Source organism: Hyla sarda, chromosome 3 (assembly GCF_029499605.1).
Source record: "Hyla sarda isolate aHylSar1 chromosome 3, aHylSar1.hap1, whole genome shotgun sequence".
Classification (NCBI taxonomy): domain Eukaryota; kingdom Metazoa; phylum Chordata; class Amphibia; order Anura; family Hylidae; genus Hyla; species Hyla sarda.
In genome coordinates, this window is record NC_079191.1 from 25,529,593 (window position 1) to 25,553,267 (window position 23,675).

Here is a 23,675-nt window from a genome sequence, read left to right on the forward strand (position 1 = left end):
AAACGCCTGATGGCTACATACAGTGGAAGCTGCCATTTTATGGGCAGAACAATTAGAGGGGTACGCTACTCTAATGTTCCAAATGCATAGAGCCGGTGGCGGGAGCTCGTGATGTCATAGGCCTGCCCCTCATGATGTCACGCCCCGCCCCCTCAATTCAAGTCTATGGGAGGGGGCGTGACGGATGTCACGCCCCCTCCCATAGACTTGCATTGAGGGGGCGGGGTGTGATGTCATGAGGGGCGGGGATATGGCGTCACGAGCTTTACCTCTTTAAGCTATAAGTAGCCACTAAGACATTGTCATTCTCTATAGATGTATTCGTTGAAATTAGGGATGTCCCTCTATCCCGATACTGGCATCACCGCCAATACCTGACAATTGCATGAGTACTAGTCCCCGACGCTCATCCCGATACCTGCACACCATAAAGTTTAATAGAAATCCTGCTCACCTTCCCTCTGCTCCCACACTAAGGCCACTTCATCTTTCGTTTTATCCAGAGTGGGGCAGGAGCATTGGGATGGTGAGAGGGATTTTAAGATTTTTTTTTAAATGTTCTGCAACTATTAGGATCAGTATTTGAGATACAAAGAAAGGAAATGTCCTCGTGAAGAATGAATGAATGGAGTCACACAAAACGCATGGGATACAAGGTGACGCGTTTTGGACGGTCAGACCAGCCAGTAAGAGTAAGGCCGGTCTGACCAGCCGAAAACGAGTCACCTTGTATCCCATGCGTTTTGTGTGACTCCATGTGATTTATTCACAAGAAAGAAATTAATCGTTCACGAGCAGCCTAGATGGACATTTCCTTTCTTTGTGTGCATTGCTTCCAGTGTGGTCCGTGCTGGTCTTTGCCTTGGTGCGGGGCATGTGAGGTGAGCTGAACATTGTTTCTATATACTGGTATCTAAGACACTATTGGGGCAAACTACTAAATGGGTGACTCTACCTAACAGGAGATGTCCTAACTACCTAACTACTGGTGGTTTCTACCTAAAAAAAAAGGAAGGTTCCCTACCTACTTACTGGGGCTTCTACCTAATAGAGAGGGGGATTCTCTATCGACCTACAGGGGGCTTCTACCTAATAGGGAGTGGGGATTCCCTACCTATCTACTTGGAGCATATCTTAAAGGGGTGTTCTAGTAAAAAAATAAAAATAAAAAATAAAAAACTTTTTTTTTATTCCAGTAAAAAAAAAATATTTTTTAAACAGATTTGTAAATTACTTCTATTAAAAAATCGTAATCCTTTCAGTAGTTATCAGCTGCTGAGGTTGAGCTGTTATTTTCTGTCTGACCACGGTGCTCTCTGCTGACACCTCTGTCAGTCTTAGGAATTGTCCAGAGTAGCAGCAAATCCCCCTAGCAAACCTCTAATGCTTCGGACAGTTCCTGAGGCAAGCAGAGGTGTCAGCAGAGAGCACTGTTGTCAGAAAGAAAAGAACAATTCAACTTCAGCAGCTGATAACTACTGGAAGGATTAAGGTTTTTTTTAATAGAAGTGATTTACAAATATGTTTAACTTTCTGGAGCCAGTTGATATAAAAAAATAAAAATAATGTTTTTTTCATGGAATACCCCTTTAACTATGAGTGTCAGTGAGGTCCTCACGGTCAAATTTCACCTAAGGCTTCACAAAGTCTCGAGCCAACTCTGCTGTCACATTACATTACATTTCACATTAAAAACTTATTGGTATTAGTATCGGTAGATACTTTAAAAAAAAGTATCAGTACTCTGTATTGAGAAAATGGTATCGGGACATCTCTAATTAAAATGTAAGCCAATGTGTTTTATTTTCCAATTTTGGAAATCAACTCAGCTTTGGGTTTCTATGATTTTTGCTAATTGTTTAATTCATCAAATGTCAACCAATAAAATGTCAGCTTCCACAGAGTATAGCAGGTATATTTAGCTTTTTAATTTTACACATAGATGTATAATTGATATTTTAGGAAAATGTTATATCTTTGTGAATTGCAAAAATTTTAAGAAAAAAAAAATATATATATAGGTTTAGGGACCTGTTTACACAATTTCATATAAAGAAACACTTGAGGGTCCAAATATTATTAAATAATTATAAATTAAAAAGAAAAAAAAAACATTACGATGAATCAAACTTAACAGAAAACGAAAAGAAAACAAAAAGTTTCCACATACCGATAAATTAAAAATAAAGAACAATAAAATTCATACCTTTCCAGCTAATATTGTTACATTTGCAATTGCATAGGAAAAATATTTTTGCTTGTACAATTATTATTATTATTTTTTTTTGGTTAAAATTGTAAAATGCAAAATTCAAATTTCGAGATAAGTGCATTTTGCATTGTTCCGAGTCTGTACCGTCACAAAAAATTAATTGCAGAATCATTTTGATCATCTTGTAGATACATTTTGTGCAGCTTTTTGATGCATATGAGGTTTTCCCTTTCTTCCTGTAAATAAGGCACAATTTTTATAGCATTTTTTTTTTTTTTTTGTATTTTTGGTATTAGAATGATTGTCTCCTTAGGTTCCTACATAATAATTTCCCCCCACCCCTTTGGATACAATAAGTGAGTTTCTTTTAACTTTTCACTTTGGAATGTTTTTTGTTCAATATAAATATTAGAAGAGAACAATAGTTTAAGGCAAAGTGTGCTTTTAGCCATCTTTTTTTTATAAAAATGATAGCGGCCATTATTGATCAGAAAGTTCTATTGCAACAAAGTCTTGGAGTCACAAACAGAATATGACACCATATAAAAAAAGGCATTTTCTTCAATGTTTAAGGCACTTCCATATGTTTTTGATTAGTCTTAAAAATTCCATGGTATCAAGGCTGGAGGTAAGATCAATATGGCCTCCATACAGATTCATCCATTCGACCACTAGAATTTAAAACAGTAGGGGAACTGCTATGACTGCCATCTGCATCCACGACATCATTCTGACTGCCCAAATTTGGGTTGAGCAACGTGTTACCATTGGCTGTAGTACAGGCAGGAAGCATTCTAGATGGAGAACGATCACCCCCTGGAACCATTGGGAACTGGTAAGATCCAGACGATGTACCATAGTAAAGATAGGGAGTGCTGCTGGTTTGGAAGGGTCCACTTTGGTTCTGGGAGGAGCCAGGATACGGAGGTGGTAGATACGTATGATAGTGAGTGGTTGCTGACATACCCAGTGACATCCCTGAGGTGACCGGAGGCGTGTATGTAAATGTGGCAGGATAGTGCATTCGCGGGTTTGAGAAGCGACTTTCCGTTAGTGAAGAAATACTTGTAAACTGCCTAGGATCAGAGAAAGGACCCAACTCTGAGGCACCTAAAAAGGAAAGAAAGCGGTGAGTTATTTGAATGTGGTCAACATTATTCAGGCACAAATGTCAATCCATGTAAAATAATACACATAAATATTAATTCCACCTGAAAAGGTGGTTACTAAGTTCTCAGTGTTTGACAACCAAAGGCAATCTGTATTCATAGCAATCAGTCAGGCTCATCACAAAGCTTATAGTAAAGGAGAGTACATTATTAATAAGATGGGGGGGGGGAGAAACAACAATAAAAAACAAAAAAAATAGTAATCTGTAAAACAGGTTTTAAAACCACAACCCAGTTAAATATTATACATTGTGTTATTTCTTATTCAGGGCATAAGGGGGTGGAGCATGGTACAAAGATTATAACTGGTGTTCTTTAAATTCTCTAGGCTCCACCACCTTAGTTGTAGTGTGGCAAAGACGGGTGACCCGGTAGCAGGGAGTTCAGAAGCGAGGCAACTGCCGTCGAAGTTTTTGCACTAGTTGCACTTCTTCCGGGTTCTGTGCTTCTTCCAGCTTCTGCCGGCGAAGTTTCACGTTAGTTGCACTTCTTCTGGCCTCGAGGCTGGAAGAAGCGCAACTAGCGCGAAACTTCGCCGGCAGTCGCCTCGCTTCTGAGCGCCCTGCTACATGTCTTATACCGGCGGACGACCTGGTATAAGACACATAGCAGGGCGCTCAGAAGCAGGGCGCTCAGAAGCGAGGCGACTGCCAGAGAAGTTTCGCGCTAGTTGCACTTCTTCCGGGCTTCTGCGCTTCTTCCGGCTTCGGCCGGAGAAGTTTCGCGCTACTTGCACTTCTTCCGGGACCTCAAGGCTGGAAGAAGCGCAACTAGCGCGAAACTTTGTCGGCAGTCGCCTCGATTCTGAGCGCCCTGCTACGTGTCTTATACCGGGTCGTCCGTCTTTGCCAGAAGAGTCTAGCTACAGCAGCCCTGCGGTGAGTGCGGGTACCCTGTTTTTTCTTTGCTAGTATTTGTTGTGTGACTTTGGGTTTCTTGATCCCCAGCACCTCCGGACTCACAGGCACGAGGACTCACAGGCGCGAGGCAGACTCACAGGCGCGAGGCGACTGCTGATGAAGTTTCGCGCTAGTTGCACTTCTTCCGGCCTCGAGGCTGGAAGAAGCGCAACTAGCGCGAAACTTCCCCCAGCAGTCCCCTCGCTTCAGAGCGCCCTGCTACGTGTCTCAGTTAAAGTGCCCGTGTTCAGTCATATTTTTCATAAAATTGTGTATAAAAATATTTTCATGGGTTGACAGGGCTGGTAATTGGTTTATAAGAGGTGACTGGATACAGGGTGGGTTTTACATACAGCTTCAGAACGGCTCAAGTGGGTCAGGTAGGATTGCCGACAAAGTTTCGCGCTAGTTGCGCTTCTTCCGGCCTCAAGGCCGAAACTTCGTTGGCAGTCACCTCGCTTCTGAGCGCTCTGCTACGTGTCATATACCGGGTCGTCCGTCTTTGCCAGAAGAGTCTAGCTACAGCAGCCCTGCGGTGAGTGCGGGTACCCTGTTTTTTCTTTGCTATTATTTGTTGTGTGACTTTGGGTTTCTTGATCCCAAGCACCTCCGGACTCACAAGCACGAGGACTCCGGTCTCCCCTAGTGACAGACCGCTACTGACAGCAGCTCATACTCAGTGACCGTGCTATTTTGCTTGCAAGTCTTTGACCACTACAGTCAGGGGTCAAGTCCTGGGGAAAGAAGTGTGGCAACCCATGATTTCCACTCAAGGGCTGGTCCTGCAGGACTCCTGAAAATGGGAACAGTGTTCCTGTGTTCCTGCAGGACTTGAGCCCTGACTACAGTGCCCTCATCTTTTGTTTAGTAATCATAGAAATAGTTTGCCTTATTTCTATACTGGGCCAGAGTTGTTTGTCTGCTTATGTATTTTGAAAAATCATTCTGAATTCGCACCCCCACCCGGTAATGCAACATTTCCTCACTACACCTCCACGTTCACCACAGCAGTGGCTGAGAAGCTGCGCTGTAAAAATATAATAAGTTAATAACGTGTCAGTTAAAGTGCCCGTGTTCAGTCATATTTTTCATAAAATTGTCTATAAAAATATTTTCAAGGGTTGACAGGGCCGGTAATTGGTTTATAAGAGGTGACTGGATACAGGCTGGGTTTTACATACAGCTTCAGAACGGCTCAGGTGGGTCAGGTAGGATTAATGTGTTAAATCCATGGAGACCGCAGCACCATATAATAAGGGAGTCGCGGAACAACTCTGCAGCCAGTAAATGTAAATGGCACATATTTGTGTTTTCCATGCTCACTTGTAACCCAAAAAGTCAATTGAAAGGGCAATAAATAAGTAAATTAAACGCTGAAGTATTCAAACTGCAGCTACAACACCTTCCCTTTACTACGAAATATATTGCGCTGGTCAGAAACGAGAAACAATTAAACGGCATGTGTTTCCAGTTAGTTTGTTGCAGGAGTCTCATTAAAGGCTCAGGTTTGGCGCGGCTCCAGCTCGATCTGTCTGCGTCTCAATGGCTAATTCTTCTCTGTTCCCGTTTTACCTTTTGTCGTCTGCAGAATTCGGAGGCCTAACAACCATGTCATGACCGTTCTCCGCACACACTCACTTATGCCAGGTAATGTCACTTGCCATTCATGTAACAATTACTAGCCAAATCATGCGGTTTACGGGAAGTGATGAAGAACAAATGTGTCCCCGGTCGCCGAGCTTTCTGCCTTTCATTCTCAATTACAATGGCAGACGAAAAAGCGAACGCTAGGTCAGCTTGTCAACATAATTATGTAATGATCCTTATATTAAGTCACCCACTTATTATGTGGCTGTTTTAGTGTACTCTTGCAATAGGTTACATTAACACATCCAGGGAAATAAGCAACAATATTGGTTTCTCCACCTAAATTCATTTTCTAAAAAATCTGATTAATAATGCCGTCTGTGATTCCAAAAGGCAGAGTGTTATTAATGCCAAGCTGACTGTTTAACATCAAACAGTTTTAAAGGGGTACTCCGGTGGAAAACTTTTTTTTTTTTTATCATTTTAAATCAACTGGGGCCAGAAAGTTAAACAGATTTGTAAATTACTTCTATTAAAAAATCTCAATCCTTCCAGTACTTATTAGATGCTGAATACTACAGAGGAAAATATTTTCTTTTTGGAACACAGTGCTCTCTGCTGACATCATGACCACAGTGCTCTCTGCTGACATCTCTGTCCATTTTAGGAACTGTCCAGAGCAGCATATGTTTGCTATGGGGATTTTCTCCTACTCTGAAGAGTTCCTAAAATGGACAGAGATGTCAGCAGAGAGCACTGTGCTCGTGATGTCAGCTGTGAGCTCTGTGTTCCAAAAAGAAAAGATTTTCCTCTGTAGTATTCAGCAGCTAATAAGTACTGGAAGGATTGAGATTTTTTTTTAATAGAAGTAATTTACAAATCTGTTTAACTTTCTGGCACCAGTTGATTTAAAAAAAAAAAAAAAAAAAAAGGCATTCGGCCTCAGCGGTCATTGTGAATAGTGTCATAGGTAAATGTGTGAATGGTATCAATACGTAAAGCAAAGAGAAAGTGTTTGTGCACTCACCGCTCGGCACTTGTCACTGTGTTTCGGAGTCCGGGTCACTAGGTCTTAGTGTGGACGCATGGTGGTAGCACTCAGAGGCAACGCGTTGCCTCTGAGCGCTACCACCATGCGTCCACACTAAGACCTAGCGACCCGTGACCCAGACTCCAAAACACAGTGACAAGTGCCGAGCGGTGAGTGCACATATAAAGCAAAGAGAAAGTGTTTGTGCACTCACCGCTCGGCACTTGTCACCACTCGGCAACCCGTGACCCAGACTCCGAAACACTAAGACCTAGTGACCCGGATGCCGAAACACAGTGACAAGTGCCGAGCGGTGAGTGCACAAACACTTTCTCTTTGCTTTACATGTTCACTCACCGCTCGGCACTTGTCATTGTGTTTCGGCATCCAGGTCACTAGGTCTTAGTGTGGACGCATGGTGGTAGCACTCAGAGGCAACGCGTTGCCTCTGAGCGCTACCACCATGTGTCCACACTAAGACCTAGTAACCCATGACCCGGACTCCGAAACACAGTGACAAGTGAGTGCACATACACTTTCTCTTTGCTTTATATGTGCACTCACCGCTAGGCACTTATTACTGTTTCGGAGTCCGGGTCACGGGTCGCTAGATCTAAGTGTGGATGCATGGTGGTAGCGCTCAGAGGCAACGCGTTGCCTCTGAGCGCTACCACCATGCGTCCACACTAAGACCTAGGGACCCGGATGTCGAAACACAGTGACAAGTGCCGAGCGGTGAGTGCACATACACTTTCTCTTTGCTTTATATAATAGAATAATGCAAAGAAAGATTTACAGAGATTTTCTAAACAGAGAACAATCGTGGCCCAATATGTCCAATCACCACGATGAGTGACTTGGAATGGGCAGGTGCCCATATCTACGCCAACTCTTGTAGGTGAGACAACTGGCCACCATATTTATTAAGGGTTCTGTGAGGACTTTTCAGACCTGCGAGCGGGCCTCCTGCTGCCATAGCAAGTCCCATAGGAACAGTTTACGGTCTTAGGACAGGAAATAGGAGATGATAGCTATTTACAACTCAGAGTAAACACCATAAACAAAACTCGTGTCTGAAGTAACAAGACCATTTCATGGAAGGCTCGATGACACGAACCAAAGTACAGACGATCGCCTTCTCTCTGTAATAAACATTGCATGGCTGTCGTAAAGGTCATACTGGTCGGTGCACAGGGAAACGAAAGCCTCTCAAGCTATTTGTTCTATCCAGCCACAGAATAATATTTACGGTTTTGCCCAGGGTTAATAAAGCGATATTTCGATATTTGCTTACACAGCGTTGATAAACGGAGCCCACGGTGACATTGGAGCCCCGTAATGTCGAGAGAAAAGAGCTGCAGACGTTCTCTAATTAAATATTTGTTTAATATAATGGCCTCAACTGCACACAGTCACAAGATGAGGATCCTACAATGGAGATGAGAAGAGCCCAACGTTCTACCGGTAGACTGAACATACATTCCAGTTCTTGGGCCTCCATGTACACCATGGGGGGAGATTTATCAAAACCTGTCCAGAGGAAAAGTTGCTGAGTTGCCCATAGCAACCAATCAGATCACTACTTTCATTTTCAACAAGGCCTCTGCAAAGTGAAAGAAGCGATCTGATTGGTTGCTATGGGCAACTCAGCAACTTTTCCTCTGGACAGGTTTTGATAAAATTTCCCCCCATATGTGGGAAACTCCCCTCCCCCAATAGTTATTGATAGTACTGCTGTGCCGTCATTCATGTTGGTACTGCATGAAGAATACCCCTTAAAGGGGTACTCCCGTGGAAAACTTTTGTTTTTAAATCAACTGGTGCCAGAAAGTTAAACAGATTTGTAAATTACTTTTAATAAAAAATCTTAATCCTTCCAGTACTTATTAGCTGCTGAATACTACAGAGGAAATTGTTTTCTTTTTGAAACACAGAGCTCTCTGCTGACATCACGAGCACAGTGCTCTCTGCTGACATCTCTGTCCATTGTAAGAACTGTCCAGAGTAGGAGAAAATCCCCTTAGAAAACATATGCTGCTCTGGACAGTTCCTGATACGGACAGAGGTGTCAGCAGAGAGCACTGTGCTCGTGATGTCAGCAGAGAGCATTGTGTTCCAAAAAGAAAAGAATTTCCCATGTAGTATTCAGCAGCTAATAAGTACTGGAAGGATAAAGATTTTTTTTATAGAAGTAATTTACAAATCTGTTTAACTTTCTGGCACCAGTTGATTTTAAAAATAAAATAATAATAAAAAGTTTTCCACCGGAGTACTCCTTTAAGGGCTTGGTTCCCAATTCCGTTTTGCCCTACTTACAGCTTATGTGCTGGAGAGCTTCCAGTAAATAAACCGTACATATCTATAGGCTCCCAATAAACCACACAGATGCCAGTTGAGGGTCCTTTTGGCTTTCATTGGGCCAGTATATATTGATATGTTTTTTTGTTTTTTTTCCCACTGTATAGAAACATTTAGTCAACTACGCTTTTCTATGCAAAGGCATTAAACAAAAAAGTCACAGTGGGACCTATACATTGAGTAAAACTCAGAAAATACAAAATGTGAGCTACCTAGAAAAACTGTGTATGTTCTTATGACTAGCTAACAGCACATGGGCCAGTAGGGAACAGCACCAATAAGACATCTAGTTGTCTATGGCATACCTTAGAACGATTTAAAGGGAATCAGTTAGCTCTAGATCATGCTCAGGGTTTAAAGGGGTACTCTGCTGCTCAGCGTTTGGAACAAACTGTTCCGAACGCTGGAGTTGGCACCGGGAGCTTGTGACGTCATAGCCCCGCCCCCTCATGATGGCACGCCCCGCCCCCTCAATGCAAGTCTATGGGAGGGGGCGTGACAGCCGTCACGCTCCCTCCCATAGACTTGCACTGAGGGGGCGGGGCTATGACGTCACAATTTCCCGGCCCCGACTCCAGCGTTCGGAACAGTTTGTTCCAAACGCTGAGCAGCGGAGTACCCCTTTAATGTTATTTAATCCACCTGTCAGTGGTTTTAATGTTATGGCCGATCCAGTTTTGCTTTGTCTCCATTTCTTTCTAGGAAGAACCATTTTTTTTCAAAAGGGCTTTGCAAGTGTTCTATATTAAAGGGGTTGTCTAGAATTACAAAAAAAAACCTGCAAAAACAGCACCACTCCTTTCCACTGGTTGTGTGGGGTATGGCAGCTCAGTCATTTTCACTTCAATGGAGCTGAGCTGCAATACCAGACACAACCTGTGAACAGGAGGATGGTTGTTTTTGCAAGAAAGAAGCAACGTGTTTTTTTTTATCCTGAACAACCCCTTAAAGGGGTACTCTGGTGGAAAACTTTTTTTTTTTAAATCAACTGGTGCCAGAAAGTTAAACAAATTAGTAAATTACTTCTATTAAAAAATCTTAATCCTTCCAGTACTTATTAGCTGCTGAATACTACAGTGGAAATTCTTTTCCGATTGAAACACAGAGCTGTCTGCTGACATCACGAGCAGAGGGCTCTCTGCTGACATCTCTGTCCATTTTAGGAACTGTCCAGAGTAAGAGAAAATCCCCATAGCAAACATATGCTGCTCTGGACAGTTCCTAAAATGGACAGAGATGTCAGCAGAGAGCACTGTGCTTGTGATGTCAGCAGAGAGCTCTGTGCTCCAAAAGAATTTCCTCTGTAGTATTCAGCAGTTAAAGGAGTACTCCGGTAAAAAACTTTTTTTTTTTTTTTATCAATTGGTGCCAGAAAGTTAAACAGATTTGTAAATTACTTTGATTAAAAAATCGTAATCCTTCCTGTACTTATTAGCTGCTGAATACTACAGTGGAAATTCTTTTCCGATTGAAAGACAGAGCTCTATGCTGACATCACGAGCACAGTGCTCTCTGCTGACATCTCTGTCCATTTTAGGAACTGTCCAGAGTAAAAGGAAATCCCCATAGCAAACATATGCTGTTCTGGACAGTTCCTAAAATGGACAGAGGTGTCAGCAGAGAGCACTGTGGTCATGATGTCAGCAGACAGCTCTGTGTTTCAAAAAGAAAATAATTTCCGCTGTAGTATTCAGTAATAAGTACAGGAAGGATTAAGATTTTTTTTATAGAAGTAATTTACAAATCTGTTTAACTTTCTGGCACCAGTTGATTTAAAAAAAAAAAAAAAAAAGTTTTCCACCAAAGTACCCCTTTAAATACCAGATACCACAACCTCTACTGAAAGTCAGTGACCACAATTGATTTCCGCACCGGCTTATTGATGTGGTGTTGCCACTAACACGCCATGCCTTCTGTTGCTAAGCAACAACCTCAACATTCTAGAGCTGTTGCTTAGCTATCAGTGATACAAAGAAACAATTTATAATGGCAGTTGACTAACTCTTTATTGAGTAATCGAATTGGAAAATCCCGCTTTTTGCTGGGGTTCCCCTTTAATTATTAACAATAGAGGGTGCAGTCGGGTCCCTTAGCTGGTTCTAAACTTAAGATTTCTTTTTGGGGGCATTCGAGGATGCAAAGGACGTTGTTCAAAATATATGGCACCAGGACCAGTGACTTTCGGCAAAGAATATCGATTTCAATGCTGCATAAATCCTGCTCATAAACCCAACGATTATTTTTTGTTTTTGTTAATTTTTGCCTCACAGGACAATGAGGCGGAAATCAGCGGGGGCTCCCTGACAGATTGATTACGAACTATGAAAACTTGGGCAAAACGAAAAAGTGAAGAAGTAGGTGGGGGGGGGGGGGGGGGGGAGGATTTCTGACTTTGAAACTAGATCTGCAATACTACAAAAGCGAGTCCTCGGGCAGCTGGCTGTTCGCAGGGCCCACACACAGTGCCAATGTAGCCATGTGACTGCTCTGTCACATCCTGCAGTCATTTCCAGCCAGCGTGCGTGCGTTCCTATTCCGCTCGGAGAAAGAATAAAAAAAAAAAAAAAAAAAAAATTACCCAAAAAAAAAAAAGGACGAGATATATTAGGAAGCAGCATATGGAAACACTTTCAGCAAATCCGCTGCCATGAAATTCATAATGAGCAAGAAGCTTCAGATGTGGTTAGGAGCCTGAGATAAGACCCCCTTAAAACATAGACAGACAACAAGGCTCGCCTTCGCTGTCTCTGCCTTTAAAAAGCAAAAAAAATTGGGTTACGAGGGAAGGTAGCAACGTAAAAAAATAAAAATTAAATAAAATAAAAAATGAGGCGAATGATGGTCAAGTGGGCGATCACCAAACACTTGTCACTTATGGTCCGATCAGATAACGTATCGGAATTCTGAGCCATTCGAAGACTACAAAGGCGGCTCTTGCCACATGTGCGCCGAATCAGCCTTCGCGGGCATCATTTATAATTCTGATCGAATACTGAAAAGTTAATCTCCAAGAAAATAAGCTGTGGGGGGGGGGGGGGGGGGGAGCCGCGTGTTTAATCTGCTTTTTGATAAGTCGAAGTTTAAAATGCTACAGTGTCAGTTCCATGTGATTTATGGTCAGCTGGGGGCGCTGGGACGCAGCATTTGTTACTGCGGATCAAGGGAGGGAATTAAGGCTGTCACGGTGCAGACTCCTCGAGCAGACAAGGCAAGTGTAGTTTAATCTGTATCATCGGCATGAAGCGACACGTGAAGCGGTTTAGCTCGTGAGAGAGCACGCGGCGATCTGACGTGCCGCCATGGAATTGATTGATCATTGGTCTTTATTGTAGTTTGGGGGGGGGGGGACTGGCAGCGTAAAAAAAAAAAAAACTCAGTTCACAACACGCCGCACTGATATGGAGGAGGCCCTGGCAGTCATAGGGTAGAAAGGGTTAAAGGGGTACTCCGCCCCTAGACTTCTTATCCCCTATCCCAGGTATAGGCAACCTTCAGCACTGCAGATGTTTTGGACTACGTCTCCTGCAAAAGCATCATGGGAAATGTAGTCCAAAACATCTGCACTGCCGAAGGTTGCCTATACCTGGGATAGGGGATAAGAAGTCTGATTGCGGGGGTCCCGCTGCTGGGGATCTTGGCTGCAGCACCCAAGACATGTGGTGCACAGAGCGAACTTTGCTCTGTGCCGGATGACAGGTGATGTGGAGCGGAGGCTCGTGACGTCACGGCCACGCCCCCTCAATGCAAGTCTATGGGAAGGGACGTGACGTCCGTAGACTTGCACTTCCCATAGACTTGCACTGAGGGGGCTGCGGCACCCCAGACATCTGGTACACGGAGTAAACTTTGCTCTGTGCCGGATGACTGCTGATGTGGAGCGGACGCTCGTGACGTCACGGCAACGACCCGCTTGTGATGTCACGGCCACGCCCCCTCAATGCAAGTCTATGGGAAGGGGCGTGGCGGACATCACGCCCCTTCCCATAGACTTGCATTGAGGGGGCTCCGGCCCCCCAGACATCTGGTACACGGAGCAAACTTTGCTCTGTGCCGGATGACTGCTGATGTGGAGCGGAGGCTCGTGACGTCACGGCAACGACCCGCTTGTGACGTCGTAACGCCAACGCCCCCTCAATGCAAGTCTAATTTTTCTAATAGCCGTTCTAACCCGTTATCGCCCGTTATTAATTATCATTATTATTTTGTGACGGGCAAATGAACGGGAGAAATAGTACATGGACTAATTCTCCCGTCACAAAATAACGGGCGTTATCAATAACGGGCGATAACGGGTTAAAACGGCGATTCGAAAAATCCCATAGACTATAATGGGATTTTCTAATGGCCGTTAGTGACTTTGTACCGGCCGTATAACTCCCGATTTCCTAACGGGCGTTCATAACGGAAGTGTTTTAATAGTGTGAAAGCCGCCTAAAAAACTGCAGACAGATGTGTGTACTGTGTATACATCCTTAGACACAGTATATCTCTACGATAGCCCCAGAATGTAATGCCATCAATCAAAAGCATAGCCCTAGGAGTGGATGTTTTACCTGTTGTCAAGGAACAAGTCAACGTGGGCAGATTTTGGGTGTGACAAACTCAATAGTATTTTTAAACACCCACGTAATAAAGTAATAATGTAATTATCGCTGTACAACAACAATGTGACTATATTATGTGCAACCTGCGCCTTTGTATTCCACATTGCTCTAATACAAGCAGTGTCACCTTCTATTTTCTTCCCAAAGATATTTCTTAAAGGGGTACTCAACTGGTGGCAGAAACTTATACAGATTTGTGAATTATTTCTATTTAAAATTTTTAATCCTTCCAGTACTTATCAGCTGCTGTATGCTCCAGAGGAAGTTGTGTAGTTTTTTTCCTGTCCGTCCACAGTGCTATCTGCTGACACCTCTGTCCGTGTCAGGAACTGTCCAGAGGAGGATCAAATCCCCATAGCAAACCTCTTCTGCTCTGGATCATTCCTGACGGACAGAGATAGCAGCAGAGAGCACAGTGTTCAGACAGAAAAGAACTACACAACTTCCTCTGGAGTATACAGCAGCTGATAAGTACTGGAAGGATTAAGATTTTTAAATAGAAATAATTTACAAATCTGTATAATTTTCTGGTACCATCTGGAGTACCAGTTAAAGCGATCTCTACTATCTCTACAATCTCTACTATATGCCCAGATAACCAAAGGCTGTCCGGGCATGCCGGGAGTTGTAGTTTTGCAACAGCTGGAGGAACCCAGGTAGGGAAACACTGCTGTAGATGAATGAACTGAATCAATAAAAAATACAATATATGCAAAGCGACTAATACCTGAGAGGCGTCTAGGCACATCGGTGATAGCTGGAAGCCCTGTACCTCGGCTGGAGGACAGGGGAGTTGTGGAATGAATGGATGGAGAGGTCATCTGGCTCAGATACGATGGATAGGACTGGTCATAGGACCATGGAGGTGATGACTGCGTTTGCCTGGGGTCTATAAAATGAAGAAAAAAAAAGAGCAAATTTATTATTCTTGACATCACCATAAAATACATAATAATAACATAGACACAACACATGCTGAAAATCTCTGCTATACTATCTATGCAAATGTTAGTTTATACAGTAGATATTATGTGTATAAATTCTGTACAGTACAAAAGATTTATAGAGAGAATACCAAGAATCTGGAGGTGTTTGATCTTCCTGCAGCGCCGTCACAGGGGAACTGACGTATTACACAAATCTTAAAGGGGTACTCCGGTGGAAAACTTTTTTTTTTTAATCAACTGGTGCCAGAAAGTTAAGCAGATTTGTAAATTACTTCTACTAAAAAATCTTAATCCTTCCAGTACTTATTAGTTGCTGAATACTACGGAGGAAATTCTTTTCTTTTTGGAACACAGAGCTCTCTGCTGACATCATGACCACATTGTTCTCTGCTGACACCTCTGTCCAACTGTAGGAGAAAATTCACATAGAAAACCTATGCTGCTCCGGACAGTTTCTAAAATGGACAGAGATGTCAGCAGAGAGCTCTGTGTTACAAAAAGAAAATTATTTCCTCTTCAGTATTCAGCAGCTAATAAGTACTGGAAGGATTAAGATATTTTTTTATAGAAGTAATCTACAAATCTGTTTAACTTTCTGGCACCAGTTGATTAAAAAAAAAAAAAAAAGTTTTCCACAGGAGTACCCCTTTAATTGGCTGTTCTCGGAAACAATGGACATATTTAGAGAAGTCTAAACGTTGCCATACAGGGTTGTTCATATGACAGTTATTGCTCCAAAATCCCACATACTCATCCATGCTTGGCTTGGACTGTATGTCATAGGCTTCTTTCAGGGACTTATAGCTTAGCTACAGGGAGAAAAAATAATATTGAGTGTTGACAACATGCATCATCTTTTGTTCGCCAACATCATCCATAAACCAAAAGCCAGCTGGTCCACATACAGATAGAACAGTCGTCTTATGATGGGTGTAGATGAATTAGGATTCATGCACACGCACAGCCATCTCTACTATATGTGGCTGCAACAGGGCATATACGTGGGGTCCACGTCCAAGACGTGGAACCCACCTTAGTCCATAATTTCTTGCATAGCAATTTAAATTCAAGTCAAGGTCATGCAAAATTGTGATTGGTTACAAGAATAAAAAGAATATAACGGAGCACTGACCCAGTGAACCGGCTTTCCGAACCCATACAAACGTCCACTTTGGACTGAAGCAGGGAGGCGGCAGGTGAAACCGGGGGAGTTCAGACGCTGGCCAAGGACCGTATCACGCTGCTTGGCGCATCATCAGGCCGCACTTAGTGCAGCCTGACGAAGTGCCAAGCGGCGTGATACTTCTTTTTCCTAGCGTAACGATGAGGTCAATCACAATTTTAACAATAATGAAAAATGAACGTCCACTTCGGATTGAAGCGGGGAGGCGGCAGGTGAAACCGGGGGACAAAGCGCCAAGCGGTGTGAAACTTCTTTTTTCTAGCGTAACAATTAGGTCAATCACAATTTTAACAATAATGAAAAACGAACGTCCACTTCGGATTGAAGCAGGTAGGCGGCAGGTGAAACCGGGGGACAAAGCGCCAAGCGGCGTGAAACTTCTTTTTCCTAGCGTAATGATGAGGTCAATCACAATTTTAACAATAATAAGAAATGAACGTCCACTTCGGATTGAAGCGGGGAGGCGGCAGGTGAAACCGGGGGGACAAAGCACCAAGCGGCGTGAAACGTCTTTTTCCTAGCGTAACGATGAGGTCAATAACAATTTTAACCATAATAAGAAACGAACATGCACTTCGGATTGAAGCGGGTAGGCGGCAGGTGAAACGGGGGGGTTCAAACACTGGCCACGGACCGTATCATGCCGCTTGGCGCTTCGTCAGGCTGCACTTATTGCGGCCTGACGAAGCGCCAAGCGGCGTGATACTTTTTTTTCCTAGTGTAACGATGAGGTCAATCACCATTTTAACAATAATAAAAAACGAACGTCCACTTCGGATTGAAGCGGGGAGGCGGCAGGTGAAACCGGGGGAGTTCAGACGCTAGCCATGGACCGTATCACGCCGCTTGGCGCTTCGTCAGACTACACTTAGAGCCAAGCGGCGTGATATGGTCCGTGGCCAGTGTCTGAACTCCCCCGGTTTCACCTGCCGCCTACCCGCTTCAGTCCAAAGTGCACATTAGTATGGGTTCGGAAATCCGGTTCTTTTTATTCGTGTAATCTTCATGGACTTGTTATTTTCACGTGAGCACCACCTGTCATATCCATACCCACACCGACACCTCTTCCACATCCCGATTGTGTCAGATCTACACTATATGAATGTCTACAGTGCCGGCGTTCTTTCCTTTCTTCTTCTTATTGTTAAAATTGTGATTGACCTCATCGTTACGCTAGGAAACAGAAGTTGTAAGAAACACTGAAGACAGGTGATGATCACCGTAACTTGGGATTTGAGCAGAACCACATCAAACGAGATACATCCCTTGCCGGGGACAAGAGGTGGAACCATCTCTGGAGTTATTTTGCTCTTCAATCACCAATCACTCCTTATGAATTAATCTCGGAGCAGTTGGCATCGTTCAATGTTTCACTTTTCATAGGGATTTGGCAATTGACACGACATGGTCTGGTTTTCAGATAAACCACATGAAAAAGCCGATAGAACTAGGAGCTAATATTGGTTGCTCCTGTCTCGTAGGGTCTGCCAGAAAGTATTATTATCCAATTTCAACATTAACCAGAAGCACTTGGAGCACGGGAGAAGTCATTCCAAGAAGAAGACTACTCTTAATCCTATTAATAAGTGTCCAAGAAGTAGGAAACAGGTTGGATGCGATCCTGCGCCATCCTCCGACCTCCCTGGATTTTTATGTGTCCAGTAGCCGATTTGGGGAAAGGCTATTCGATGAATTACTATAGCAGACCTCATTAGTCTGTCCTATAAAGAGCTGGACGGCTTTGCTGAGCTCTTACATAAATTGGCCGAGCAGTGGAGTGTGTCGCTTGGATTTCCTTTGGTTAAAAAAAAGTGGAAGAAATAAAAATAAAATAAAGCAAACAATATGACTTATGGAAACTACACAGACACCGTCGCAGCCAAGTGTACAACCGGGCCTCGCCCTGAAACAGCAGAACTGTCGGAAATTTGTGTTCAGCAATACCGGGATGGCCTGGCATAAACAATAATGTAAATTGCATAATAATAATCCTCAGCACGACACTGGCTTCAAGAATTGAATGGAAAAATCCTGGAAGACTGAGGCAGCACTTCAACGAGAAGACATAATGTTATTGGGTAAGGATAGACCCAGTATATTGGGTCCACTGCAAAATGGTCTGGAAAAACATACCACAACATGCCTTTACTACGGCATCAATGAGATTTGTGAAAACTGGACATTTTGTTAATCTTCTGGCCAATTTTCCACTTCTGATGTTGGCAAATTCCACAATTTATTGGAGACAAGTGCCAGATTATTGGAGTCTTGTGGATTATCCAATGGCCAATTAAAGGAACTTGAATTTGGAGCTTCTATTTCTTGACATAATGGTCCTCATTCAGAGTCTCTGCACACTACAGTATTTCTGGGTGGAGATTTTGCGAATAGGTAGACGTAGGCTGTGGACATTGCCCCCCCTAGCCCGCAATGCATTCTGCTCATTATTCTGCTGAAAGGGATGACGTGTTTCTGCCGCTGAAATTCTGTAGTGTGCACTGTGCAGCAGAATCTCATTCACAGCAATGGGACTGGAAATACCAAGCAAAATGTTTACAATCCAAGTCATTTAGCACATTGTTCACCCTGTTTTAGAGAATTTTAGGCTGTGAATTTTCACTTTCAATAGGGAGGTTAAAAACCTTGGCACAGTTTCACGCATTTTGACAGAACTGTAGAAGAGAGAGAGAGAGAGAGGGAGAGAGAGAGAGAGAGAGAGAGAGGGAGAGAGGGAGAGAGGGAGAGAGAGATGTGATAGATCTTTATATGAGATAGATAGATAGATATGAGATAGATAGATATGAGATAGATAGATAGATAGATATGAGATAGATAGATATGAGATAGATAGATATGAGAGGTAGATATGAGATAGATAGATATGAGATAGATAGATAGATAGATATGAGATTAAAGATACAAAAATAAATAGAAAGATATGAGATAGATAGGAGATAGATAGATAGATAGATAGATATGAGATAGACAGATAGATAGGAAATAGATAGATATGAGATAGATAGATATGAGATGATAGATAGATATGAGAGATAAATAGATAGATAGATAGAAGATAGATAGGAGATAGATAGATAAATATGAGATAGATAGATAAATAGATAGATAGATATATAGATAGATAGATAGATAGATAAATAGACAGACGTAGATAGGAGATAGATAGACAGACAGATAGATAGATAGATAGATATGAAATAGATAGATATGAGATAGATATGAGATAGATATGAGATAGATAGATAGATAGATATGAGATAGATAGATAGATATGAGATAGATAGATAGATAGATATGAGATGGATAGATATGAGATAGATAGATATGAGAGATAGATAGATATGAGATGGATAGATATGAGATAGATAGATATGAGAGATAGATAGATATGAGATGGATGGATGAGATAGATAGATATGAGATAGATATGAGATAGATAGATAGATATAAGATAGATAGGAGATAGATAGATATGAGATAGATATAGATAGATATAAGATAGATAGATAGATAGATAGATAGATATAGATAGATAGATATGAGATAGATATGATAGATGGATATGAGATAGATAGATATGAGATAGATAGATAGGAGATAGATAGATAGATAGATAGATAGATATAGATAGATAGAAAGATATAGATAGATAGATAGATAGATATAGATAGATAGAAAGATATAGATAGATAGATATGAGATAGATAGATAGATATGAGATAGATAGATATCTTTTTCTATACTTTCTCTGATATTCCAGGATTTCTTAATCAATTGGATCTATAATATAGGACTAGTACTGTGTAGCAATTCTATAGCTATTATTTAGGTAAAACAAAGTGTTAATCTGTCCTCCTGATTTCGATATAACAATGAGGCGCACCCCTCAGTGAATCGTCCGGTAGCACAGTTCTGCAGGTGCACGTTGTGCCCATATACAGCAGGGAGGCGACGCATGTACCCTGCTTCCTGTAGACGCCGTGCAGTGCACGCTTGCACAAGTGAGGTCTGAGCGAGCCTTCCTGTGTGAGCGCAGCTACAGCGCATTTCACGGATCTTCAAACACCGACTCTGCAAGTTATCTCGTTCCAAATAAGTTGACTTGTGACTTTGAAGCTCAGTCCCCTCCGTGCTTGTGCGCTGCATATGCGAACGATCTGAGGTTCTTTTTATCTTTGCTGCCGACAATTTGAGCAAGTAAAGAAGAAAATTAACTCATCAGCTGCCAGCGATGCCCATATGTTCTGGTGGTAAGGAGTTGAGTCCTAGGACGTGTCGCAAAAAAATGGGTCACACTAGGTAACAAACACAAAATGCGGCCTTATACCAAAATAGTAGTGCATTTAAGAAAGGCGCAAAAAGCCGGTGTATGTTGATAGTTCTAGAATATACCGAGAGAGAGAGACCACCAAACAACCCATGGCACACACAACAGTCCAGGACAGTGTTTCCCAACCAAGGTGCCTCCAGCTGTTGCAAAACTACAACTCCCAGCATGCCCGGACAGCCGTTGGCTGTCCGGGCATGCTGGGAGTTGTAGTTTTGCAACAGCTGGAGGCACCCTGGTTGGGAAACACGGGTCCAGGAAGTTGAGACATGGGGGGGGGGGGAGGCTGTTTGTTGGGGATCACCCAATTGTAAATCTGCTTTAGGTGCCTTTAACATAGAGCAGTGGTCTCCAAACTATGTACCCCCAGATATTGCCGTTGGCTGTCCGAGCATGCTGGGAGTTGTAGTTTTGCAACTTATGGAGTTTGGATGAAACTACTGACATAGAGGGACTCAAGAGTAGGCAACAACAGTATAAAGATGAGAGAGATGTAAACATCAAGAAGCACTTATAAACATAATATAATGATCATTTAGATATATAAAAAAAAAATTATAATAATAAAATATATATATATATATATTATTTTCTTAAATCATCAAGAAGCACTTATAAACATAAGTTAATGAGAATTTAGATATATAAAAAAATTATAATAATAATAATGAAAAAATAAATAAAAATAAAATATATATAAATATATATATATATATATATATATATATATATATATATATATATATATAGTAAATTTGAGAAGCCGTATTAGTCCAGTGATGCAGATGCAAATCATAAAACATTTTATGATTTGCTTGTATATATATATATATATATATATATATATATATATATATATTTCCAAATAAAAGCAGCACATCCAGAAAAAAAAGCAAAAGCATATCCGGAACCTTGGCCCTCCGGTTTCACAATCCAAACAGAAAAAATAGATGCAGAACACCACGGAGTAGAATAAAGTAGTAGATTTATATATATATATATATATATATATATATATATATATATTTTTTTTTTTTTTTTTAAATCATCAAGAAGCACTTATAAACATAAGTTAATGAGAATTTAGATATATAAAATGATAATAATAATAATAATAATAATAAAAAAAAAAAATATATATATATAGGTATATATATATATATATATATATATATATATAACCATTTAAACATTTTTTTCTAAATTGAAATGGAGCCAGAAAGTTAAACCGATTTGAAAATTACTTCTATTTAAAAATCTTAATCCTTCCAGCACTTATCAGCTGTTATAAGCTCCACAGGAATTTCGTTTCTTTTTGAATTTCCTTTCTGTCTGACCACAGTGCTCTCTGCTGACACCTCTGTCCATTTTAGGAACTGTGCAGAGCAGGAGCGAATCCCCATAGCAAACCTATCCTGCTCTGGACAGTTCCTGACATGGACAGAGATGTCAGCAGTGAGCACTGTGGTCAGACAGAAAGGAAACTCAAAAAGAAAAGAACTTCCTTTGGATCATACAGTAGCTGATAAGTACTGGAAGGATTAATATTTTTTTTAATAGAAGTAATTTACAAATCTGTTTAACTTTCTGTCACCAGTTAATTTGAAAAGATAAAATAAAATAAATAAATGTTTTCCAGTGGAGTACCCCTTTAATACACTGTCTTGCCTATCTATGTATCCTAAGTAGAAGAATCAAAAATAGGCAATAAAAGTCAAAATAAATAATAATAATAAATAAATAAATACATAAAATATAGTATAGTATGTAAATCATACATATGGCTAAAAAGTAAAAGAAAATGATAGACTTTGTGTGCTACACCATAAGTAGATAGCAAAAAAGGTAATGTATTGTAATGTGTCTATCTCTGTATTGGCCTTTACATAAATAATCACACGACGACTAACACACAACGGAAAAAAAATGACCTCAAACCACTTTCCCACCATACACCTCATAAACCACCACTAAAAATAGAAGAACCCCACCAGTCGCTCTAAGATGGCCTCCTACGCCGAGACACTTTTATGAGTAATAGCTCAAAAATGACCTTTATACCAATTTACAGTGTCAAAAAATATACTTAATAGTGAGAAGGTGAGGATAGTTAAGAAGGTGTACGTTTTGAGTAACTTTGTAGGCAAAGTTACCCTATGGAAGAGGAGTCGACAGCTTGGCAATGCCCATCGTTAGCTAAGTTGACCGATGCCCATATCTCTTGACAGTGAAGGACTAAAGTTGCCCATTATAAACAATAACATTTATTACAATGGACGGAAACTGCTCGAAGGTTTGTCCTGTGATGCAATCCTATCCTACTAAAATCCCTCATGGAGCAGGTAGTGACCTAATCTTAGGGACCCCTCCTCTGCCTCCATAGGATAGTTTTTAGAGGGAGATCCACAATATGACAATGGATCTTTCTTAACGTTCACTATAATAAGAATGTTAGCTATCTTTAAAGCAATTCTTATCTCAGAGACAAAAGGAAACACGTCGGGGACTCACCAAATCTTCTTTCTTGAGCTTCATTTTACATACTCACACATTACAAACATGTAACGGGATGGACGGGTCCAAGGGGGGTACAGTAGGGGACAGCGGCCGTTGTTTCGCACTGGTGTTGTGCTTCGTCGGGCCTCCAGGAGGCCCGACGAAGCACAACACCAGTGCGAAACAACGGCCGCTGTCGCCTACTGTACCCCCCTTGGACCCGTCCATCCCGTTACATGTATTTAATACGTGAGTATATAAAATAAAGCTCAAGAAATAAGATTTGATGAGTCGCCGACGTGTTTCCTTTTGACTGCTGTTCTCAGAGCACCACTGAACTACAATAGACAGTTATCCTTCTACACCTAGCTTAATACTCCTCAAGGTATGCAGAAGCAAGCAGTGCCGAACTATCTTATTTTTTCTATCTTTAAAGGAAAATGACTAAGCCTCACCGTGACCCCAAGGGGGTAGAGGTAACTCATGTTGCTGCAAACGAGTGAGCCTCCAACTTAGGTTGGCCTCATCCAAGTATGAGTAGCATGAACCCACATAGGACTCCAACTCTCCAGGAGAGGGGAACAAGCCTTCAGAGCCCACCCCTATTTATGATGGGTGACAATGACTATGTGCATGTGGTGCTATCGATAATACCTTTCAAACCAGAACTAGCCAACACGACCAACCAGCCATAATCCCTACCAATAAAATATGTAAATTCAACACCCCTTCTCATAAAGGCTCTCTGAGAACCCCGTAGACTGCCTACCATACCAACATAATAAAGGCAATAAAACCAACGACCTCCAAACCAGTGGACAGTAAGGTGCTGAGGGACCAGGCGA

General features: G+C 41.7%; 1 protein-coding gene across 2 annotated transcripts in view; it reads right to left on the reverse strand.

Moving 5' to 3' along the window:
- Positions 1-1,352: 1,352 nt before the first annotated feature.
- Positions 1,353-23,675, reverse strand: part of RUNX2 (RUNX family transcription factor 2) — a 107,427-nt gene continuing 85,104 nt past the window's right edge. For both annotated transcript variants that reach the window (XM_056563926.1, XM_056563925.1), the window contains 2 exons: positions 14,587-14,748; positions 1,353-3,322 (listed from right to left, as the gene is read on the reverse strand). In XM_056563926.1, the coding sequence (XP_056419901.1) occupies positions 2,847-3,322; positions 14,587-14,748 (638 nt within the window). In that variant the 3' untranslated portion in view covers positions 1,353-2,846. The remainder of the gene's footprint in view (positions 3,323-14,586; positions 14,749-23,675) is intronic.